This window comes from Lissotriton helveticus, chromosome 2_1, assembly GCF_964261635.1.
Source record: "Lissotriton helveticus chromosome 2_1, aLisHel1.1, whole genome shotgun sequence".
Taxonomy (NCBI): domain Eukaryota; kingdom Metazoa; phylum Chordata; class Amphibia; order Caudata; family Salamandridae; genus Lissotriton; species Lissotriton helveticus.
The window spans coordinates 318,116,867-318,134,823 of NC_136059.1; the positions used below are offsets into that span (position 1 = coordinate 318,116,867).

At 47.0% G+C, this 17,957-nt stretch overlaps 1 protein-coding gene across 2 annotated transcripts in view; it reads left to right on the forward strand.

The window, feature by feature from the left end:
- LOC144817945 (activated RNA polymerase II transcriptional coactivator p15-like) overlaps positions 1-17,957 on the forward strand; it is a 115,487-nt gene that overhangs the window by 31,978 nt on the left and 65,552 nt on the right. For both annotated transcript variants that reach the window (XR_013607005.1, XM_078674912.1), the window contains exon 4: positions 12,367-12,475. Coding sequence is in view for 1 of the 2 variants with exons in the window: in XM_078674912.1 (XP_078531038.1) it covers positions 12,367-12,475 (109 nt within the window). In the remaining variant the exon portion in view is untranslated. The remainder of the gene's footprint in view (positions 1-12,366; positions 12,476-17,957) is intronic.

A 17,957-nucleotide genomic window follows, 5' to 3' on the forward strand; every position in this document is an offset into this window, starting at 1 on the left:
AGGGATTTATTGGATGGTACAAGTAGTGCATTTCCATAGTCCAGGCGACTGATTATCAGCCCCTGGACTAGGGTCTTCTTGGAGGACACCAGAACCCACTGGAATACCTTCTTAAGGAGGCACATTACCCCAAAGCACGTGCCACAGGTGGCTATCACCTGCTGTTTCATAGAAAGTTTGTTGTCTATCAAAATACCTAGATTTCTTGCTGTATTATTACGAAAGGGAGAAGGCCCGAGCTTGATGGGCCATCCAATCAGTTGTCCAAAGGGACTGTGCTTTTCCAAACAATAAAATCTCAGTTTTATCCCCGTTCAACTGAAGGCAGTTTAGGAACATCCATGTAGCAATGTTTCTCATGCATGTTGTAAAACGTATTTTGACATTCTCTATCTCTGGTCCAAGAGCGATGACCAGTTGTATGTTGTCCGCATTACGAAGTATTTCAAAGCCAAAGGACCTAACCAGCTGAGCCAAGGGGGGGATGTAGACATTAAAGGGTGTGGGGCTCAGGGCCGAGCCCTGAGGCACTCCCGTTCCCAGGGACAGAGTCTTGGATTGGAAAGGACCTTGCGTTATTTTTTGAGTCCTATCCTTAATGTCAGTTAGCCAATTCAATGCCGTGCCATGAATTCCCATCTCGTGCAGAAACTGAATCAGGAAGGAATGAGATATGGTATCGAATGCCGCCTACAGGTCGAGAAGAACCAGCATTGCAGGTGTACCTGCATCCAAGATAAGGCTGAGCGAGTCAACTACCGCTACAAGGATGGTTTCTGTACTATGAGCCGGCCGAAAGCCCGATTGAGAGTCATCCAGCAAATGATGTGTCTCTAAATAAGAGGAAAGTTGTCTATTGACAAGAGATTCCAACAACTTACTAATCGAGGACAGGAGAGAAATAGGATGTTAGTGTGCCACATCCATAGGTTTGGCCAATGGCTTAAAAAAAAATCGGTGTAACAGAGTCGGCTTTCTATTCCTCAGGCACCGTGGCTGACGACAAAGATAGGTTACATAGAGAAGTAACCATTGGTGCAAGAGAAGTGGATAGCATGGCTGTGATATGGGGGGGACAAAGGTCTGCTGGAGAGCCAGATTTTTTTATAGCTAAGATATCCAGTACTTGAGTATATGCGATCAATTCAAATCTTTCTAATATAGCCTGGGAGTTATTATCTGAAAATTATCGAGTTCTGCGTATATTGGCGACAACGTGTTCTTATTAAAATTGCGATAGATGTTATCTAATTTTGTTTCAGAGTACAAAGCCAGGGATTGGAGGTATTGAAGATTCAGGTACAGTCACTCAATGATGTACAACTCATGGTCACTTTACTTCTGCCTTTTACTGATGACACCTATAATTGTCACTTTTTCTTGCTGCAGGAAGAAGCCACCATGTACTCTTTGCTAAAGCTTCTAGCTTAAAATATAATTATTGAAAAGTTTTTCTGAGTGCAGCAAATTGATGTTCTGCCAGAAGGTGTTGGAGACTTATAAAAGCTGTGGTTTAGTTGGGCTCACTTCTTATTTGACGAACTGAGGATTATGTTAATTAATCCACAGAGGAGGCACGCAAAACAGTGTGAACTACCTACTCTAGATTCACCTGTCTGTGTGTTATCCCATCATCTCAAGCTTTGGCATGGAAGTATATCTTGTTTGCTTGAATAAAGTTTTGGTTTTTGACCATCGGCAGTCTTAGAAAGACTCATGCCAATTTTGGTTCGATATGCATGGTGCCTCCCATTGATTTTGGTAGTACAGGTGCTATCAGGACAGAGCAAGTTCGGGCTCTGCACAATATTGGTCCGGGATACCTTGTTTCCGGTATTCTTTTCTACAGTCCATCGAGGAGCTTATGGTCCTCTCATCTGGCACTGGCAAGAGTGCCAAGAATGGATTGGTGGGCGCTCCATTCCCTTGTTAGGGCCTTCTGCATGGAACTCTCTCTCCCTACATCCGAGGCCAGAAATGTCAGAACCAATTCTTAGGAAGGGATTAAAAACTTAGGTGGAGAAGTGTGGCTCACTGGTTAGAGGAGGCAGACCTGGAAGCAGAGGTCAGCCCGGGACCAGGGTTCAATTCCCGGCTCGGCGGGGTCTTGAGTCCTAAAAAAAATGTCCATGGACTCGGCAATTCTCGCTCCGGTGCCTACTCGATTCACGGGTTCACACTCTGCGACTCTGGGCAATAGCTTGCTTAATCTCCACAGCGGCCCCTCGTGGCGGGATGCCTGGCTTTCACCTTGCGGATACCCTGCCGGGGTTATCTCACAGGGAAATACCAGGACGGGTTCCCTAAGCAAGCGCTTAGAAACCGCTTGGTGATTTGCGCTATATAAATTCCTGTACATTTACATTTACATTTACATTTACATTTAATTATTGACTAAGTAATTTGGATTGCTCTTGGACTAGTGTCGGGACTCCCCTTAGAGCACCTGTGCACTTTATGAAACTGTTTCAACGTCATCATAGTAATGACTCCAAAATGTATGTAACTGACGGATTCTATCTGTCTTTTTGGGAAGTTGGTGAACAAAATGCTGTTGAAATGTAACCATTGGGATACATGGGTTAATTCTATACAAGCTGTTCAATTTGTGTCTCCTTAGACCATAAACCATAGAGAGGAAAGCACGAAGGGGCAGATTCTAATACTAATATTTGGGGGGCAGATTTATAAATATTTTGTGCAACGGAGCAAGACAACTTGCGTCAAATGAAGAGGGCAGGAATATGCCATATCTACTAAGAATTGGTGGATTCCTATTGCGCTGGCACATTTGTGTCTGCCAAGTGCCAATGCAGGCACCCTTGCGTCATGTCATAAGGGTGCCTGTGTTACAGCCAAGATTGTTTTTTGTGCAGGAAGGGATTATCTTCTGAGGTTATTTCCTCTTTCTACATGTGGTGCAGAATGCAGCTCACGTAGAAAGGGAAAAAACGAGGAGAAATCAACAGCTTTGTTCTTGTTGCGCTTCTCCTGGGAAGGTGTATCTTTTTGACACATTCCCAGGTTTACTAGTGTTAGTAAATCTGGGAATGTGCCATAAAACCTGGGTCGATGTATCGGAACACTCATTCTTCACCCTTGAAATGTCTTCCCAGGGCAGAGTAACGCATGGGCCGCAACGTGCTGCCCTGCATTACTCCTGACTTAATATGCTGCACAGAGCCATGCAAAGTGGCTCTGCGTGGCATAGTAAATCTCACTTATGGTCTAGCGTTGCCCTTGTGTCACCTTTGCAACGCAAGGACAATGCAAGCCCTTGCTAAATCTGGCCAGAGTTTATTTATGATAGCTTTGGCACCATGCTTGACCCCGTTTGGGGGGCTACAGGTCAAACAGGGTCTACTGGGCCTCCTATGTTGGAGTCGAGGTTGTTTGCCTCTGATTTCCCAGGGTCCGGCATATTATGGCTCTGCAGGCTGGCCCAAGCACAACTTCTTCAGCGTTGACTCTTGGTGGCAGAGATTGAGAGCAGTCACATGCTTCTCTGGTAGGTAGTGTGGGAGGTGCTCCAGCTCAACACTCAACAAACATGATTCCTTATAATACCTGATTTTCCAACCCTGTCCTTGAAAGAAGTTTTCAGTTTAAAACTCAATACTTAGCATAAAGTTATGCACACAGTGCAATTTAGTGTTTTGGTGCTTAGTGAGTTTCCGCTTCCTCCGGCTGCAGACCGCGGTTCTCTCCCCTCATGGTCCAGATGGTCCCCACCACAGGGTAGGTACTTAGCATGATTACGCTGATGTGCAGATTACCACCATACCCTAGTGTTAAGGCACCGTCCTGAACAGTTCTGTCTTGTTTCCCACCCTCAAGTCTTTCTCAGTCTGTGATGGAGGCTGGCGCTTCTTCATAGGCCGCTCGACTCTGGAGCTTGCTCGCTCATCAGCTTTTGTACTAAGCAAGAACATGCAGTTTTCCTTTGCATCCTCAGCGGTTGCGTTGGGCAGTCCGGCTGTAGTCTGGGACAGCTTCGTAGGGAAAAGCTGGATCCTCTTTACGATTAGTCCGGCAGGTGGTCTTTGCAGCCCTACATGGGCTGTTTGTGTCCGGATTGGTGCGGCATAGCATGGCCGGACTCAGAGTTAGTTTTCGCACATGCCTTTTAGCTCCGATGTTGAGCCATGGCCTCAGGCATGCTGCAGTCTTGGTTTCACAGCAGATCTGGGTAATGCTGTGGCACTTGCAAGTGCAGTGGCTGTCGACACACCACCACTTCACAATTCAGGTGCAGCTACTCTGGACGTGCTGCAATCTTCACAGCTCTGGCACAGTGGCTGCGGTCACACTGCGATCTACAACAGTCCCGCCATAATGGCACAGATCATACCACCCCTCTAAGATGACAGTCTCCTTCCCTCCAGGAGGCAGGCAGGCTGGCTTCTAAGCACTTTAGGACAGGTAATAGCTCTTGTAGCAAGTGGTGGAAGTAGGTATTGTCCCTTTAACTCTAAGAGCTGGCTGTTAGGCTGGCGCCATCTCTGACTGCACATCAGACTTCTCTGTACTCTGCGTAGCTCTCCCTTTCTTGGTCATAGAGAACTTGGACTGGACCAACAAGTGTCCCACTTTTATACATTCAGCTTAAATAGGAGATGTAGATATACTGTCTGCACTTAGAGAACCTCTTTGGTTTAGGGGCTGCTGTATTTTGACACCGCTTTTGTGCATAGGGATGCTATTCACAGCATGGTAATATCCAGCAGGACTCCTTATAACGGAGGCACTAAAGGTGTGTGCTTCCTGCACCTGACTTTCATCAGCTGCATTGAAGAGTGGTCGTGCAAAAGACAAAAGGCAGGCCTTACCAAAGGGGACCCATTCACTTTGAACAACAGAGACGGCAGTCCCACCCTTCACCTTAAACATCTAGAGCTACATAAACAGTAATCAGCATCTGCTCTCCGCAAAAGGCCTAAATGAATTTCTAAAGAAACCATGTCTTTTCATTCCCAACTTGAGTGTCTTGGTCTCTTACTTCCTGCTTCAGGAATTTAAGCAATACACTCTTTAATGTCTGGAAAATAACCTCGCCCTTGTCTTGTGCACAAGAGTAGGCTTGAGGTATCCAAAATGGATCTCCTAGGCCTCCAGAACCCTGGTTCACCTAAACACACCATGCATGCACCATACAGGTTACGCAGACAAACCTGCACCATATACAGACTTTATATGAGTGGGCAGTAGGCCTCCACTCCAGTGAAAACTATGGCCACAATTATGGATTTACAAAGTGCGATACGCTGCCACCATCGCTCCATGGGCTAACCAGTAGTCCACACCGGTTGCACTCCTCCATATTGCCGAACAATCCCAGAACCTCACTCATGTCGAGGGGCAAGCGGGTAAGGCTGAAATCAATAACCTGGATACCAGATTCACACAGTCAAACACTCAGGGCAGGGAAATCTGTCTGCACACAATGCATAGGGCATTTCTGTCCCAAAATAGCATGACTGTTTCATTATGCGGTCTAAACCTGCTCATCATAGCAAGGCTATTTAATACAATGCTTACGTTTGGTTCCTGAGGACAAAGTTTGCCAAGGGCCATACCATTGTTTCAGAAGATGATGCGAATCAAAGGAAGCGCTTGATCTGTTTAAAGACTTGCAAATAGTTTTCCAGTGGTTATACCAACCTTACTAATAACCACTGAAAAGGTGTGGGCACACCAAGAACTTAAAAGGGCTTGAAAAAAGCTATTGAGACATTTTAATGCTGTCAGCTTTGAGAAAGAAAAAAGACTTAATTATAACCATACGAAAGACTCCTTCAGGCAAAGGCTCCTTTTTTCCTGTTGTCCTACGACAATTGACTTCAAAGGAAGATGTTGAGGTCTTTTAGTGCTGTAAATTTGGAACCACTGAAAAAAACTAAGGTCATTTTTAAAAATGTTCTAGGATCCTTTATAATAGCAAGCACAGCCAAAACTTCCACAGAAGGAGTGTGTGTGTGAATTTCGAAAACGTTCAGATCCCTCCGAATAGGGACAAGCTATACTTGCCCATCACCATACCAATCTTGTCAGAAGGCTGAAGGTATTTCTTCACAATTGGTACAAGATAAGTGGGTGCTTCAAATTGAATACTGTATAGAGTTTGAAATTATTCAAAAACCCCAACAAACTTAATGGAAGGAAGACCATATCTGTTATGTACATGAGAACCTAATCCGTGCTACCAAAGTGGTAGACAGATGAGATTCCAAAACAAGAGAGTAGTCGGCGTTCTTTACACTTTATAGCAAAGACCAACAGGACCTTGCACCTAATCCTGGATCTTCAGTCACTCATTTGATACACTTGATCACAGTTGAAAAGGACAACTTTGTAGGGCGTCCTTTACCTTCTACAACAGAAGTGATTTTCTGTAAACTATCAACGATCAGGATGTGTAGTTTCATATTGCCATACTTCCAAACCACGGAAAACAATCATTCATTGCTCTGTAAAAACTCTTTATCAGATGTTCTTCTGTGGTTGTAGTTCATCTACAACACAAAGCTATTCATGTGTATTAATACTTGTACAATGCCATAACATCACAAACAAGAGGAGCCATCTTATGAATCCCTTTGGGCTTCGCTTTCAACTTATGAAAGTCCTGTATATATTCCATGTACCTTTATCTGCACAGACGGATTGTGCCTTATAAGAAGACAATACCTCTTTGTCAGTCGTTAAAGTCTGACAACACGGACAGTGATGAAGCTGCGGGGAATGGTTGAATAATTTTTTGCCATCTACCACATACATTTCTTTATGTGAGATGACGTCAGTGATCACAGCCCTTGATGGACTTTGTAAGCTATAGTGGCTATAACATAAAGTATAAAAAGATATATACTAGTAGACATTGACATGTATTGCTGGGCAGAGTGTTCACAATCCCATCATGACTGTGACCATCACTAGGGACACTTGCGCCCAGATTTGGAGTGCGCGTGGCATATATGTCAATCAAATAGCAATGCCCAAAACTATAATCTTGTATCATAATATTGCATCAGTGTCTTAGATTTACAGGCACATTGCCTTGAAAACATTTCAGAGTCAGATACATGGGAAGGTGTTCTTAGAAGGCACCACTACTATTAGTGATTTGTCTCCTTAAGCAATTGGGGCCATCGTCTTTCTCTATCCTGGCATGCACATGCAATTAGGTACTGGGTGATATGTCTCAGAGAACTGAACAACTTCGCACCAAGGAGTTTGAAAACATACTAGACCGGGAGCTGTGCATGGTCTTTCTTTAAGTTGGTTATACAAGGGGGGTTGTACCCATAGGGTCAGTGGGACCTGGGTGATCAATAGCGTTATATATAGGGGGTCCCAGACCAAGAACACAATTCCTACTTTGAAACACACACTATTTAAATGAATTTAGGAAACACACACTAAATGAAGGTGACCAGTGTTTTTAATCCACTGTACCAGACAAACAGTCAATGTTGAGAGATCAGACGTAAAATATACAAAATTCAATGCGCCCACAAAAAGAGGGGGAGGGGGGAGGTGCAGGGAGGGGGATGTATTTCACTAGATTTTACATCACTAGTTAACATTCAAGAACAACAACATAATACATAGTTCAAAACGTAATTCCACATACATGAAAAACCATGGAACATGACATATATCATAGCAAAAAATTCCTAAGAAGATACTCCTATAATGATTAATATATCAAACTGGGGTTAGGAGTTCCTGGTTGTAGGGTGTAGATGTCTACGTTTCGACCCCGAAGGTGTAGGACAGTGGATCCTTACTGCGTGGGTCTTCGTCAGGACGTGATGGGTGAAGGGGGGGGGTTGTTGGGGCGTGTAACTCTTGTTGTAAACACGAGGGTTAAATCATGGGTCAAAGCATTGCCGGCTACATCCGTGTAGGTTGTACACCGAGCTAAGCCCAGCTCTTTATCCACAAATTTATTTGAGTGACGTGCGTTGTCAAACTTGCCTCCGCAGTATTAATCCGCAGTATTGTTTGAAGGGCCAAAACGGCCTTTTCCAAAATAGACCAAATGTTTTCAGGAGCGCGCGTTGTCAGAAAAGCCTCTGCAGTGTAAAAATCCGCAGTGGTGTTAGAAGGGCCAAACCGGTTTTTCTCTTTATTTCTTTTTATCTTTTAGACCAAATCAGGGAAAAGCCTCGTCGGTATACAAATGCCGCGTATCAAAATCCGCGCTGCTCATGGAAAATTCCGATAGTGGTGCGTGCGCGCCGCGTCTCCTGGAAACAGGAAGACGCGGCGCGCACGCACCACTATCGGAATTTTCCATGAGCAGCGCGGATTTTGATACGCGGCATTTGTATACCGACGAGGCTTTTCCCTGATTTGGTCTAAAAGATAAAAAGAAATAAAGAGAAAAACCGGTTTGGCCCTTCTAACACCACTGCGGATTTTTACACTGCAGAGGCTTTTCTGACAACGCGCGCTCCTGAAAACATTTGGTCTATTTTGGAAAAGGCCGTTTTGGCCCTTCAAACAATACTGCGGATTAATACTACGGAGGCAAGTTTGACAACGCACGTCACTCAAATAAATTTGTGGATAAAGAGCTGGGCTTAGCTCGGTGTACAACCTACACGGATGTAGCCGGCAATGCTTTGACCCATGATTTAACCCTCGTGTTTACAACAAGAGTTACACGCCCCAACAACCCCCCCCTTCACCCATCACGTCCTGACGAAGACCCACGCAGTAAGGATCCACTGTCCTACACCTTCGGGGTCGAAACGTAGACATCTACACCCTACAACCAGGAACTCCTAACCCCAGTTTGATATATTAATCATTATAGGAGTATCTTCTTAGGAATTTTTTGCTATGATATATGTCATGTTCCATGGTTTTTCATGTATGTGGAATTACGTTTTGAACTATGTATTATGTTGTTGTTCTTGAATGTTAACTAGTGATGTAAAATCTAGTGAAATACATCCCCCTCCCTGCACCTCCCCCCTCCCCCTCTTTTTGTGGGCGCATTGAATTTTGTATATTTTACGTCTGATCTCTCAACATTGACTGTTTGTCTGGTACAGTGGATTAAAAACACTGGTCACCTTCATTTAGTGTGTGTTTCCTAAATTCATTTAAATAGTGTGTGTTTCAAAGTAGGAATTGTGTTCTTGGTCTGGTCTTTCTTTAAGACACTTTGTCAGACTGGTGTTATCTGACAAATGGACTATGGCTAGACTTTGGATCCAGGTACCAACATCTTGAGGCAGGAGTAATGTGTATGGATCAATTGGTGCCAGATAATTTAGTAAGTAATCTTTATTGACTGTGCAATTAATTAAAATCTTTACAGTATAAAACACATGAACGTCCCCCCCCCCAGAGAGCCCTTCGCCCAATAAAACCCTGTGTACAACTTTAAAATGACATAACGAGTATTTTCACTACTTTATGACCATTAAAACGTCTGTTAAAAAAAACAAAAAAAACAAAAAAAAACATTTTTGTTTGATCCTGGTCTTTCCACCTTCGAGAATTTAGAGCTTGTGTAGGAGTTCGACGTGGTAGTTCTCGACACAATACCAGTGGTCAGTCGGAGTGTTCTTCATGAGGTCCTAAGCCAACCCTGTTTTGATTTTTAAGTCCGGTGAATCCACTTACTTTACAAGCTAAATTAACCGAAACCTTTTATGGTTGGGGTTCCAGATGGTACTCCTTACACAATATCAGGACCCTTAGGGTCTGTGGCCTTTTGGTGGAACTCAAGTGCCATTCTTACTTGGTGGATAAACTTTCCGACCCTTGCTAGAAGGCAGGTCTTAGTTACCGAGAAGCACCAGTCCGAGGCCTCTCTACAGGTTCTGTAGCCTAGGTTCCGTAGGGCCGGGCGCAGCAGACGATGTCGATCGCTGTCCAGCTTTGTACAGCAACACAAAAGATGCTACCAGGATTCTCTGCGGTAGCTGCATAGCCGGCAGGCGATGGCACCATCCGTACGTGCCCATTTTGGATTAAAGTCCACAATCCTGAGGGCCAAGAGACTCAAATGCAGAATTTTCTTCCTCGCTTGAATTGATAGCGAGTCTTGCATGTATGGTTGAGGTTTGCCTGGGATATAAGATTCATCCAGGGCCAGAGTTAATGTATTGTGCCGAAGTGTTGAGCAGTCGAGCTCAAATGAGATGATCTGGACTTGGCGCTTTATGGCTTGGGCCCAGGCAGAATAGGGAATTTCAAGGAGGGGTAAGTTCTTGCCCTCGATTTTCAGTGAGGCAATACCTTTTTCCACCATAGCGTGCCATGGGGTGCCCGCTTGTCCAAAAATTGTTTTAAAAAAGTGTTTAAGGTTATTTTCGGGCGCTTTCAGCACTCTCAGCTTCACACCCTATAGTGTCAGTTCTGGGCGTTTCAAGCCTATTTCTAGCCTTAGCCTGTTGTCCCTTGCCTGTTTTGGGGCTTGTAGCACGAGTTTTGCTCCTGGATAGGCTATGTGGCCGTACGTAATTGAGGGGATCAGTTTTGCCCTAAGTACGGTCAGCATAGGTTCTACTGAAGGGCTGGCTAGGCGATGGCTTAATCGTCTCAGGGACAGAATTATTCTATCGATTCTAGGTTTTAACTCCTTTAGATGGTGACTGCTGCGGCCCTCTTTGACACCCAGACACCCAAATAATTGTAGGAAGAGGCTGTACTGATTCGGTGCTCCCCCAAGGACCACGTTGCTTGTTTTTTGTGGTGGTATTTGCCGAAGATTACTATCTTTGTCTTGCTCTCGTTGATCCGAAGGCTATTTTCCTTATAATTTAGTATGCTTTTCCCCCCATTGCCGCTCACATGGGAATGTCATGTAAGGCATTCACATGCACGGATACTGAAGTTTGCATCATGACGTCTGAAGCAGTAGAGTTTCGGTCTTGAAAATGTGCAGCAAAGAGGCCTACACATTCTTAGGAAAGCTAAAGGACCATCTGCAAGAACTTGCTACTAAGCCAAGTAAAAGCGATTTCTATGCTTTCTGTTCCTTACTACAAATGATGCCTTTCCTAACCACAATCCAATATGTTTTTGAATATTTGATAATCTGTTGTATGCACATTAGTCACCAATCTATTGGAGTTTGTTTGACCGCTTACTTGGAGACATGCATTTTTGAAGGTGCTAAAACTGGGTAACACACGCCTCACCATACCCTGCTACCCACATGGCACCTAAGGACAGTACTCACTAGATTGATGCCGCCACCTCATGAACCATTTTTCAAATGGTCCCCCAGCACGTGGCATTGACCATCACTTCATTCATTTCTGTGATCTCACAAAATAGATGAGTATCGTTAAGACTCTGACAGTACAACATCCATACAGCTTATAAACAGCTCTGTTGTAAACACTAACCCAATGTTTATTTCTAGTTACTAATTCTCCATGTCAGTTGAATTCTAGAAAAACCTAAGCTGCTCCCTGGTATTAAAATATCATCAAACAGATTACACATGCTGTGCGGTGAGCTCCTTCAATTTTCTAGAACGGAAGCCTTTAGAGAGCCACATTATCAACAAAAATCTGTTTGCTAGTGGTTGCATGTAGCACTGCTATAGTGTGGGGAACACCGCTATGTAATCGGTGCACAACATGTGATGCTAGAATAAGTTGGTAAGGGAAAAGTTATTTGTCTGGAACAGCATGATTCTATTCTAGATACTCATGAGGCCATGTCACCTCTCATGTGAAGGTTAGAGCTTTTGCAGCAAAGTCAAATGTATTTGAGTTTGTATACAGTGTCAAGGAAAGCACAATTTGAAGCTGTCTTCTACAGTTAGGAGACTCTGGGTTTTAGTGGCCATCTGTTAAATCATCTTAATGCATCTTAGGGTTGATGACTAACGCGCCATAGAACTAAATAAGATGGTTTTCCTTTACCGTTTCGACCAACTAATTAATGGGGTAATAGACAGTACACATTTAAAACCGTCTCAGATTTCAAAGATTTTGTTCATGGTTACGTTTTTTTTCTCTTTCATTCAATAGATGTAGAGGTGTTCAATTGTATAGATTCGTTTTTTTGCAATGATATTCAAGGTTATTTAAAGTAACCTTATCTAGTGCGGCAGTTTTTGACTTAGAATGGAAGATTTGAAAGCTGTTCTTTTTTTCCACTGATAAAAAGAACTGTAGTTGGGAAATGCATTTACGTTTTACTGATAAAAGACACTAGATCATCCTCTTTCAGTTAAAGCTGAGAATGATGTATAGCCAATATTTTGTTCTTGGTAAATTTACTCAAGTTTGAGTGACAGCTTTTATATTTTGTTCACCTTGATTGGTTAGGTCTATATTACACGTCTTACAATTTGAGTAAATTACTGAATGTGCTTGTCCTCTTCAGATTGGAAAAATGAGGTATGTCAGCGTTCGAGATTTTAAAGGGAAAGTACTAATTGATATCCGAGAGTACTGGATGGATCAAGAAGGAGAAATGAAACCTGGAAGAAAAGGTGAACTTTTTTGTACTTTTAATAGATTGGTTTGATTTTGTTTGTTTGTTTTACCTGTTAAATTACAAAGTGAATGTTATTGGCCAGTTTGATTGTCATGCACGGGTATTTCTGATAAACTTAGTGTAGTTGGGAAGACAAATACCATTCCCTTTTGTTAACTAAACTTGGGGAAACAATATTTAAAGGGAACTTACTTGGTAGTAGTGATTTAGAGTTTATGGAAAGTTTTGCACGCTTATGTTGTACTGTCTCAGTGTCATTTGAAGTTATAATTTTAGCTTACTTCTGGTAAAAATATCCATACAACAATCGCAAAGTTATCATAAGGCAAGAGAACATAACGTTTTTTTAAAAAACAATAATTAAAATCTCCCAGCCCTATAGCAGCAGTTGCATTAGATTCTAATAAACTTAATAAAATCATCATTAAAACAAAGGAGTATCCTACACAATGCTCCTCATCATTTAAATATCTCCCTTTTACAAGTGCTACATTTACATTCACAAGGCATTCTGCTCTCAGTGGCTTGAAGACACTGGGGCAGATTTATGAAGGGCTTGCGCCGCCGGTGCGTCACTTTATTTGACTCAACCGTGGCGCAAAGAATGCGCCCTATTTACAACGTGACGCATCTAGGAGATGCGTCACGTTGTAAAGCCCTGCGCCATCAGGAGGCGTTCCGGCGCAGGGTGGGCGTTCCGGGGCAGGTGCGCCTCGCAAAAGTGGCTGATTTCACTCAGTCACTTTCAGGACAATGCTGCGTCAAAAGCCTGCGCCTGCTTGAAGCAGGCGTAGGTTTTGACGCAGCATTGTGGAGATGGGGCACCCCCGAGCCTTGCTGGAGCTGCGTCGCGCTTGCGACGCAACTCCAGCAATGCGCCACCTTTACGGCACAGATGCGTCACGCATCTGTGCCGTTTTTGCCCCATGGTGCGCCGCATTGTGAATGAGGCGCACCATGGGTGGCGGAGCAGTGGCGCAAAATAACTGGCGCATCCCTGGGGATGCGCCAGTTATCATAAATCTGCCCCATTGTGCCTTATTCATAAGAGAAAAAGACAGCCATTTGTTAAAATAGGAGGAATTTAAAGAGAAGAAACATGCTCCATAAACATTAAGATGTAATTGGCTTAGTTGAAAGTGGAGAAACCCATTAAAATTTGATGTTTCGGGGCGTGGTCTCACTACCAATGGAGTGAGACTCACTCCGTGGGAGCTCCGAACCGCCGGGGGGTGAATTTAGCACCTAAAGCGGTTCCGGGCCGGACCCGAGTAGGGGCTTGGGCGATCGACTGGAGGCTCGGTATCCCTCCGGATCGGCAAACGGTGGCATGAGCCGAGCCAGTGAAGGGCACAGTGCCAGTGAAGGGCACTTCGTCTGCCAGAAGCGAGGCCGCCATTGTGCAGCTCCCGATCCTGTGCACACTGGGGCGATCTGATAGCTGTGCCGCACTGTGCTCTATGGCCGACGCCTTGACGGAACCTGGAGAGCCCTGATTCAGTTTGGGCCCTACTCGGCCATCCACCGCTGCACTGGGGTGCTTGCTCCCCCCTCGGAGGTTGGGAGCGACACCCGGAGGCCTGAGCTCCTCCAGGTGGCCTCTCAGAGAGCACATGGCCACGCTACCCTCGTTGCTGTTCCTGATGCTCCGGCCCGCTCCCCCGCTACGCTGTGGTGACTGCGCTGGATCTTACCAGTGAGTGCGCGCGGTGTGCCGCCGGCTGAACGCTCCCCGGGGAAGTGAACACCTGTGGCCCCACACCGTAAGTGCACCTGCAGTCCTCACGGACCTCCTGACGAATCCCAGAGGGGAGCGCTATTGCTGAGGGCAGCCACGATCCCTGAGATGGCACCCCGGACTGCACGAGTGGCTCTCCCCTGGACGCCCTGGCAGAGGGGTGGAGATATCGTACTCTTGCCTGGCCTGGACCTTCATATATCAACTGATCAGCCCTGACTTGTGCTCTTATCTCTTCTGGACGGCCAGTGTGGTACCTGGGGGCCTCGCCAAACCGCCCTTCAGCCACCTACACGTTACTTCACCAGCCTCTTGCCCCGGCTGGCTGGACCCCCACGTGTTCTTTTTCAACCAGGCCGGGCAGCCCCCTGACCTTGCGCAGCGCATATTCGTCTGGGCCTCCTGCCGTTTGCATGGAACATTGAGGGGACATGACTCGCTCACAGACCGGTAAGGACTCTTCTGCACCTCCTAAAGACAACCCGGACACGGCTCTGTGGAACAAGTCGGGACCTGCTCCTGCTGCGGATATGGCCTCTTCGGCGGGAGGGCCGTCTGACCCTTTCACCCATTCCTTTATGGCCACCTTCATGCACAAACTCAAATCTGAAATTGTCTCTTTAAGAGCAGAGGTTCAGGCCTGCATCAAGAAGCTCCGAAGGGATGTCGTGGAGCTCAGAGGGACAGTGGACAACCTCGAAAGGACAATTGACGCCCGCTTGGAGGATCAGGAGCACTTGTGGCAGTGCCTGGCCACCTTGGAGGAGCAGCACATTGAGCTACAGTTCAAACAGGAGGACCTGGAAAACAGGGGGCGCCGCAATAACCTGCACTTACGGGGGATTCCGGTCGGGGCTGAGGGCACAGACATTATGACCTTTGTAGCGGACCTGCTCTACGACATTAGGGGGGACGAAGATGCATCCCCTTCAGCCCTGGATCGCGCCCACAGGGTGTCTGGCCCTCCTGGCTGCCCTGGCCTCATCCCCGACATCTTGACACAGGTCCATTTCTGTAGTAGGGGATCTCTGTGTATAGTCATAATCTAGTGAATGGTCCCGCTCATGTGCGTGGACCCCGGCAATCAAAAATAATCTCTTAAGTTGTCAGAAAATTGCAGAACTGCAAAGACACTTAAGAGAGAATTTAAAGACAAATAATGCAGCCTATATCCACAGGCTACACTGTCCAGTACTTCAACTAGAAATTCCACCAAAAAAACACACAAATAGTACAGCCTGCCCAGTTTTCTCCATAGAGAAACTTGCCTCTACCAGAAAAAAACCTCTGGAATGATAGAGAGGAAGGAATGGACAGACAAGCCCCATAGGCTGCCATTATGTGGCTTAAATAGGATAAAGTGCCTTTAAGAGAACTTTCCAGAACTTCTCCCAGTATCCCAGAATGCACAGCAGGTCCCTCTTACTTTCAGTTCTTTTTTCCGGCTCCTGCTAACAGGACCCTGGTGCATTGAGCTCTCCCTTTTTCAACGGTTTATTGGAATTTTGTGCACTTTTGGCTTTAAAAGTGTTTTCAGTTTGTGTACTTGGTGTTTCCCTTCACTCCTGTGTATTTGGTCAGGCTTTTTAGGGCTCTAAAATGCCTGCTCTCTTCGACAAGTGCCCAGCATGTGGAAGGAAGAAGGCCAAGACTGATCCACACGACGTATACATACTCTGTCTCCCTGAAGCACATGTCCCTGGAGAATGTGACATCTGTCAGACCTTGTCTACAAGGACCCTGAGGGACAGGCTGAAGATTAGGCTTCAAGGCCTAGAGGAGAGACGGCTACAGGCTGCAGGTGGGTCTGGGCAGGCTGGGAAGGCTCCCTCTGCCTCTGCTGAGGCCTCTGGGGGGCTCCCCAGAGGCAGGAAGCCCAGCAAACGGTCCCGGTCTCTGTCGATGTCGATTGCATCGACGTCGAGAGGGATGACGACGGTGTGTTCCCCATCTCCCCGGGGCTCCGGGTCGAGCCAGCGTGGAAGTTCGACGTCGAAAGGCCTGGGTAGGCTGCCGTCGAGATCACCGTCGACGGCGTCTTCGTCGTCGTCGTCGAGCCATCGACGTCGAAGAAGGACCGACAGGCATCGGCGCTCGCCGTCAAAGCGACATCGCCGGTCGCCGTCGAGCGGACGGTCGGCGTCGAGGGGATCCTCGACGCCGAGGACCTCGGACAAGCGGTCGGCGCCGAGAAGGAGTCTACGCTCATCGTCCAGGGCTGCACGTTCGACGTCGCGGAAGGGGCGTTCAGCGTCGAGGAAGAAGCGCTCGACTTCGCGGAGGCGGCGTTCGCCGCCGAAGTCGCGGAGGCGACGTTCGACGCCAGAAAAGCGACGCTCGACGTCGAAAAGAAAGAGATCGACGTCTTTGAGACTTTCCAACTCTCCTAAGCGGCGCATAAGGATTTCTGGTGCCAGAAGTCAAGCTGGGTCTGGTGGAGGATGCCGGAGACGGCGATCACCTACTGGAGGGGCTGATTCGCAGTCACCTCCCCCGAAGAAGTCACCGGACTCGGTGTACTCGGTGGTTTATACACCACCTCGGCCTAAGACGCCCCGCCTCCTTTACCTAGAGAGGATCCTCCCATCAATCCTCCTCTTCCACTACTTCCTCCCTCGGGGCAACCACCACCACCGCCTCTGCCACGTGGGCCGGCTCCTCGGTCGGAGATACCTCCTGTTCCTCCACCAAGGTCGGTGTCACTGCCTCCGCTCCCTACACCGCCTAAGGGGACTCCAAAACCACTACCCCAGGATAGGCCAAGGAAGACGCCTCCACAGAGGCCTGCGGAACGTCCACGAACTGGGAGATCGCGCCCTCGCTCCAGGAGGAGGAAACGATCGCGCAACAGGTCGTCCACGCGGTTGAGACGTCGCCACAGGAGGCGCAGGTCTCGTTCCCGGACGAGGTCCTCGGGGACCAGGGACGATTCTCCGACTTTGTCGGAGTCACCGGAGACAAGGGTGTCACCGGTTGACGATCTGGTGTCCTTTCATGATGTCCTTCTAAGAGGTGCAGCGAAATTGGGCATCTCGTTGACAGTGCCCACGCCCAAGACATCGGTGATCTTCGAGACGCTTCACCAGAAACATCTGTCTCGGCCATTACTACCACTGGTACCGGGCCTGGTGGAGCCGGCCATGGACCTATTCCTCACCCCGGTGGTGGCTAAGGCGGCCCCCTCGAGACTGCAGAAAAAATACCGGGCTCCCGACTCGGATCCGGCTTTTCTAAGGGTGGAACCCCCTCCAGACTCTGTGATAGTGACGGCGGCTCGTAAACTGCATGCCACCACTCCGTCATCCACAGTTCCACCAGATAAGGAATCTAGGTGGCTGGATTCGTCTGGGAGAAAGGTTTGTGGGACGTCGGCGACTTCCATGAAGTCTGCGAGTGCCACGGCCTTGTTGGGGCGGTATGACCGAGCCCTCTGGGAATCCCTCCAGCAGTTTGTAGAACATCTGCCGCGTGATAAGAGAGAAGATTTCCAAGAGGTGTTGAATGAGGGGATGTTGGTGGCGAATCAGGTCATCAGTGCTGCAGCCGACTCTTCCCTGCTGGCGGCGCATGGTTTCTGCCATGGGATTAACCAGCGAAGACACGCCTGGCTCCGCCTCACGTCACTAAAACCTGACGCACAACAAAGGGTTGCCAACCTACCATTCTCTGGTGAAACCCTTTTTGCTAAACATGCGGATGACGAAATGGCCCGCATGAAGGCGGAGGCCGAAACGCTCAC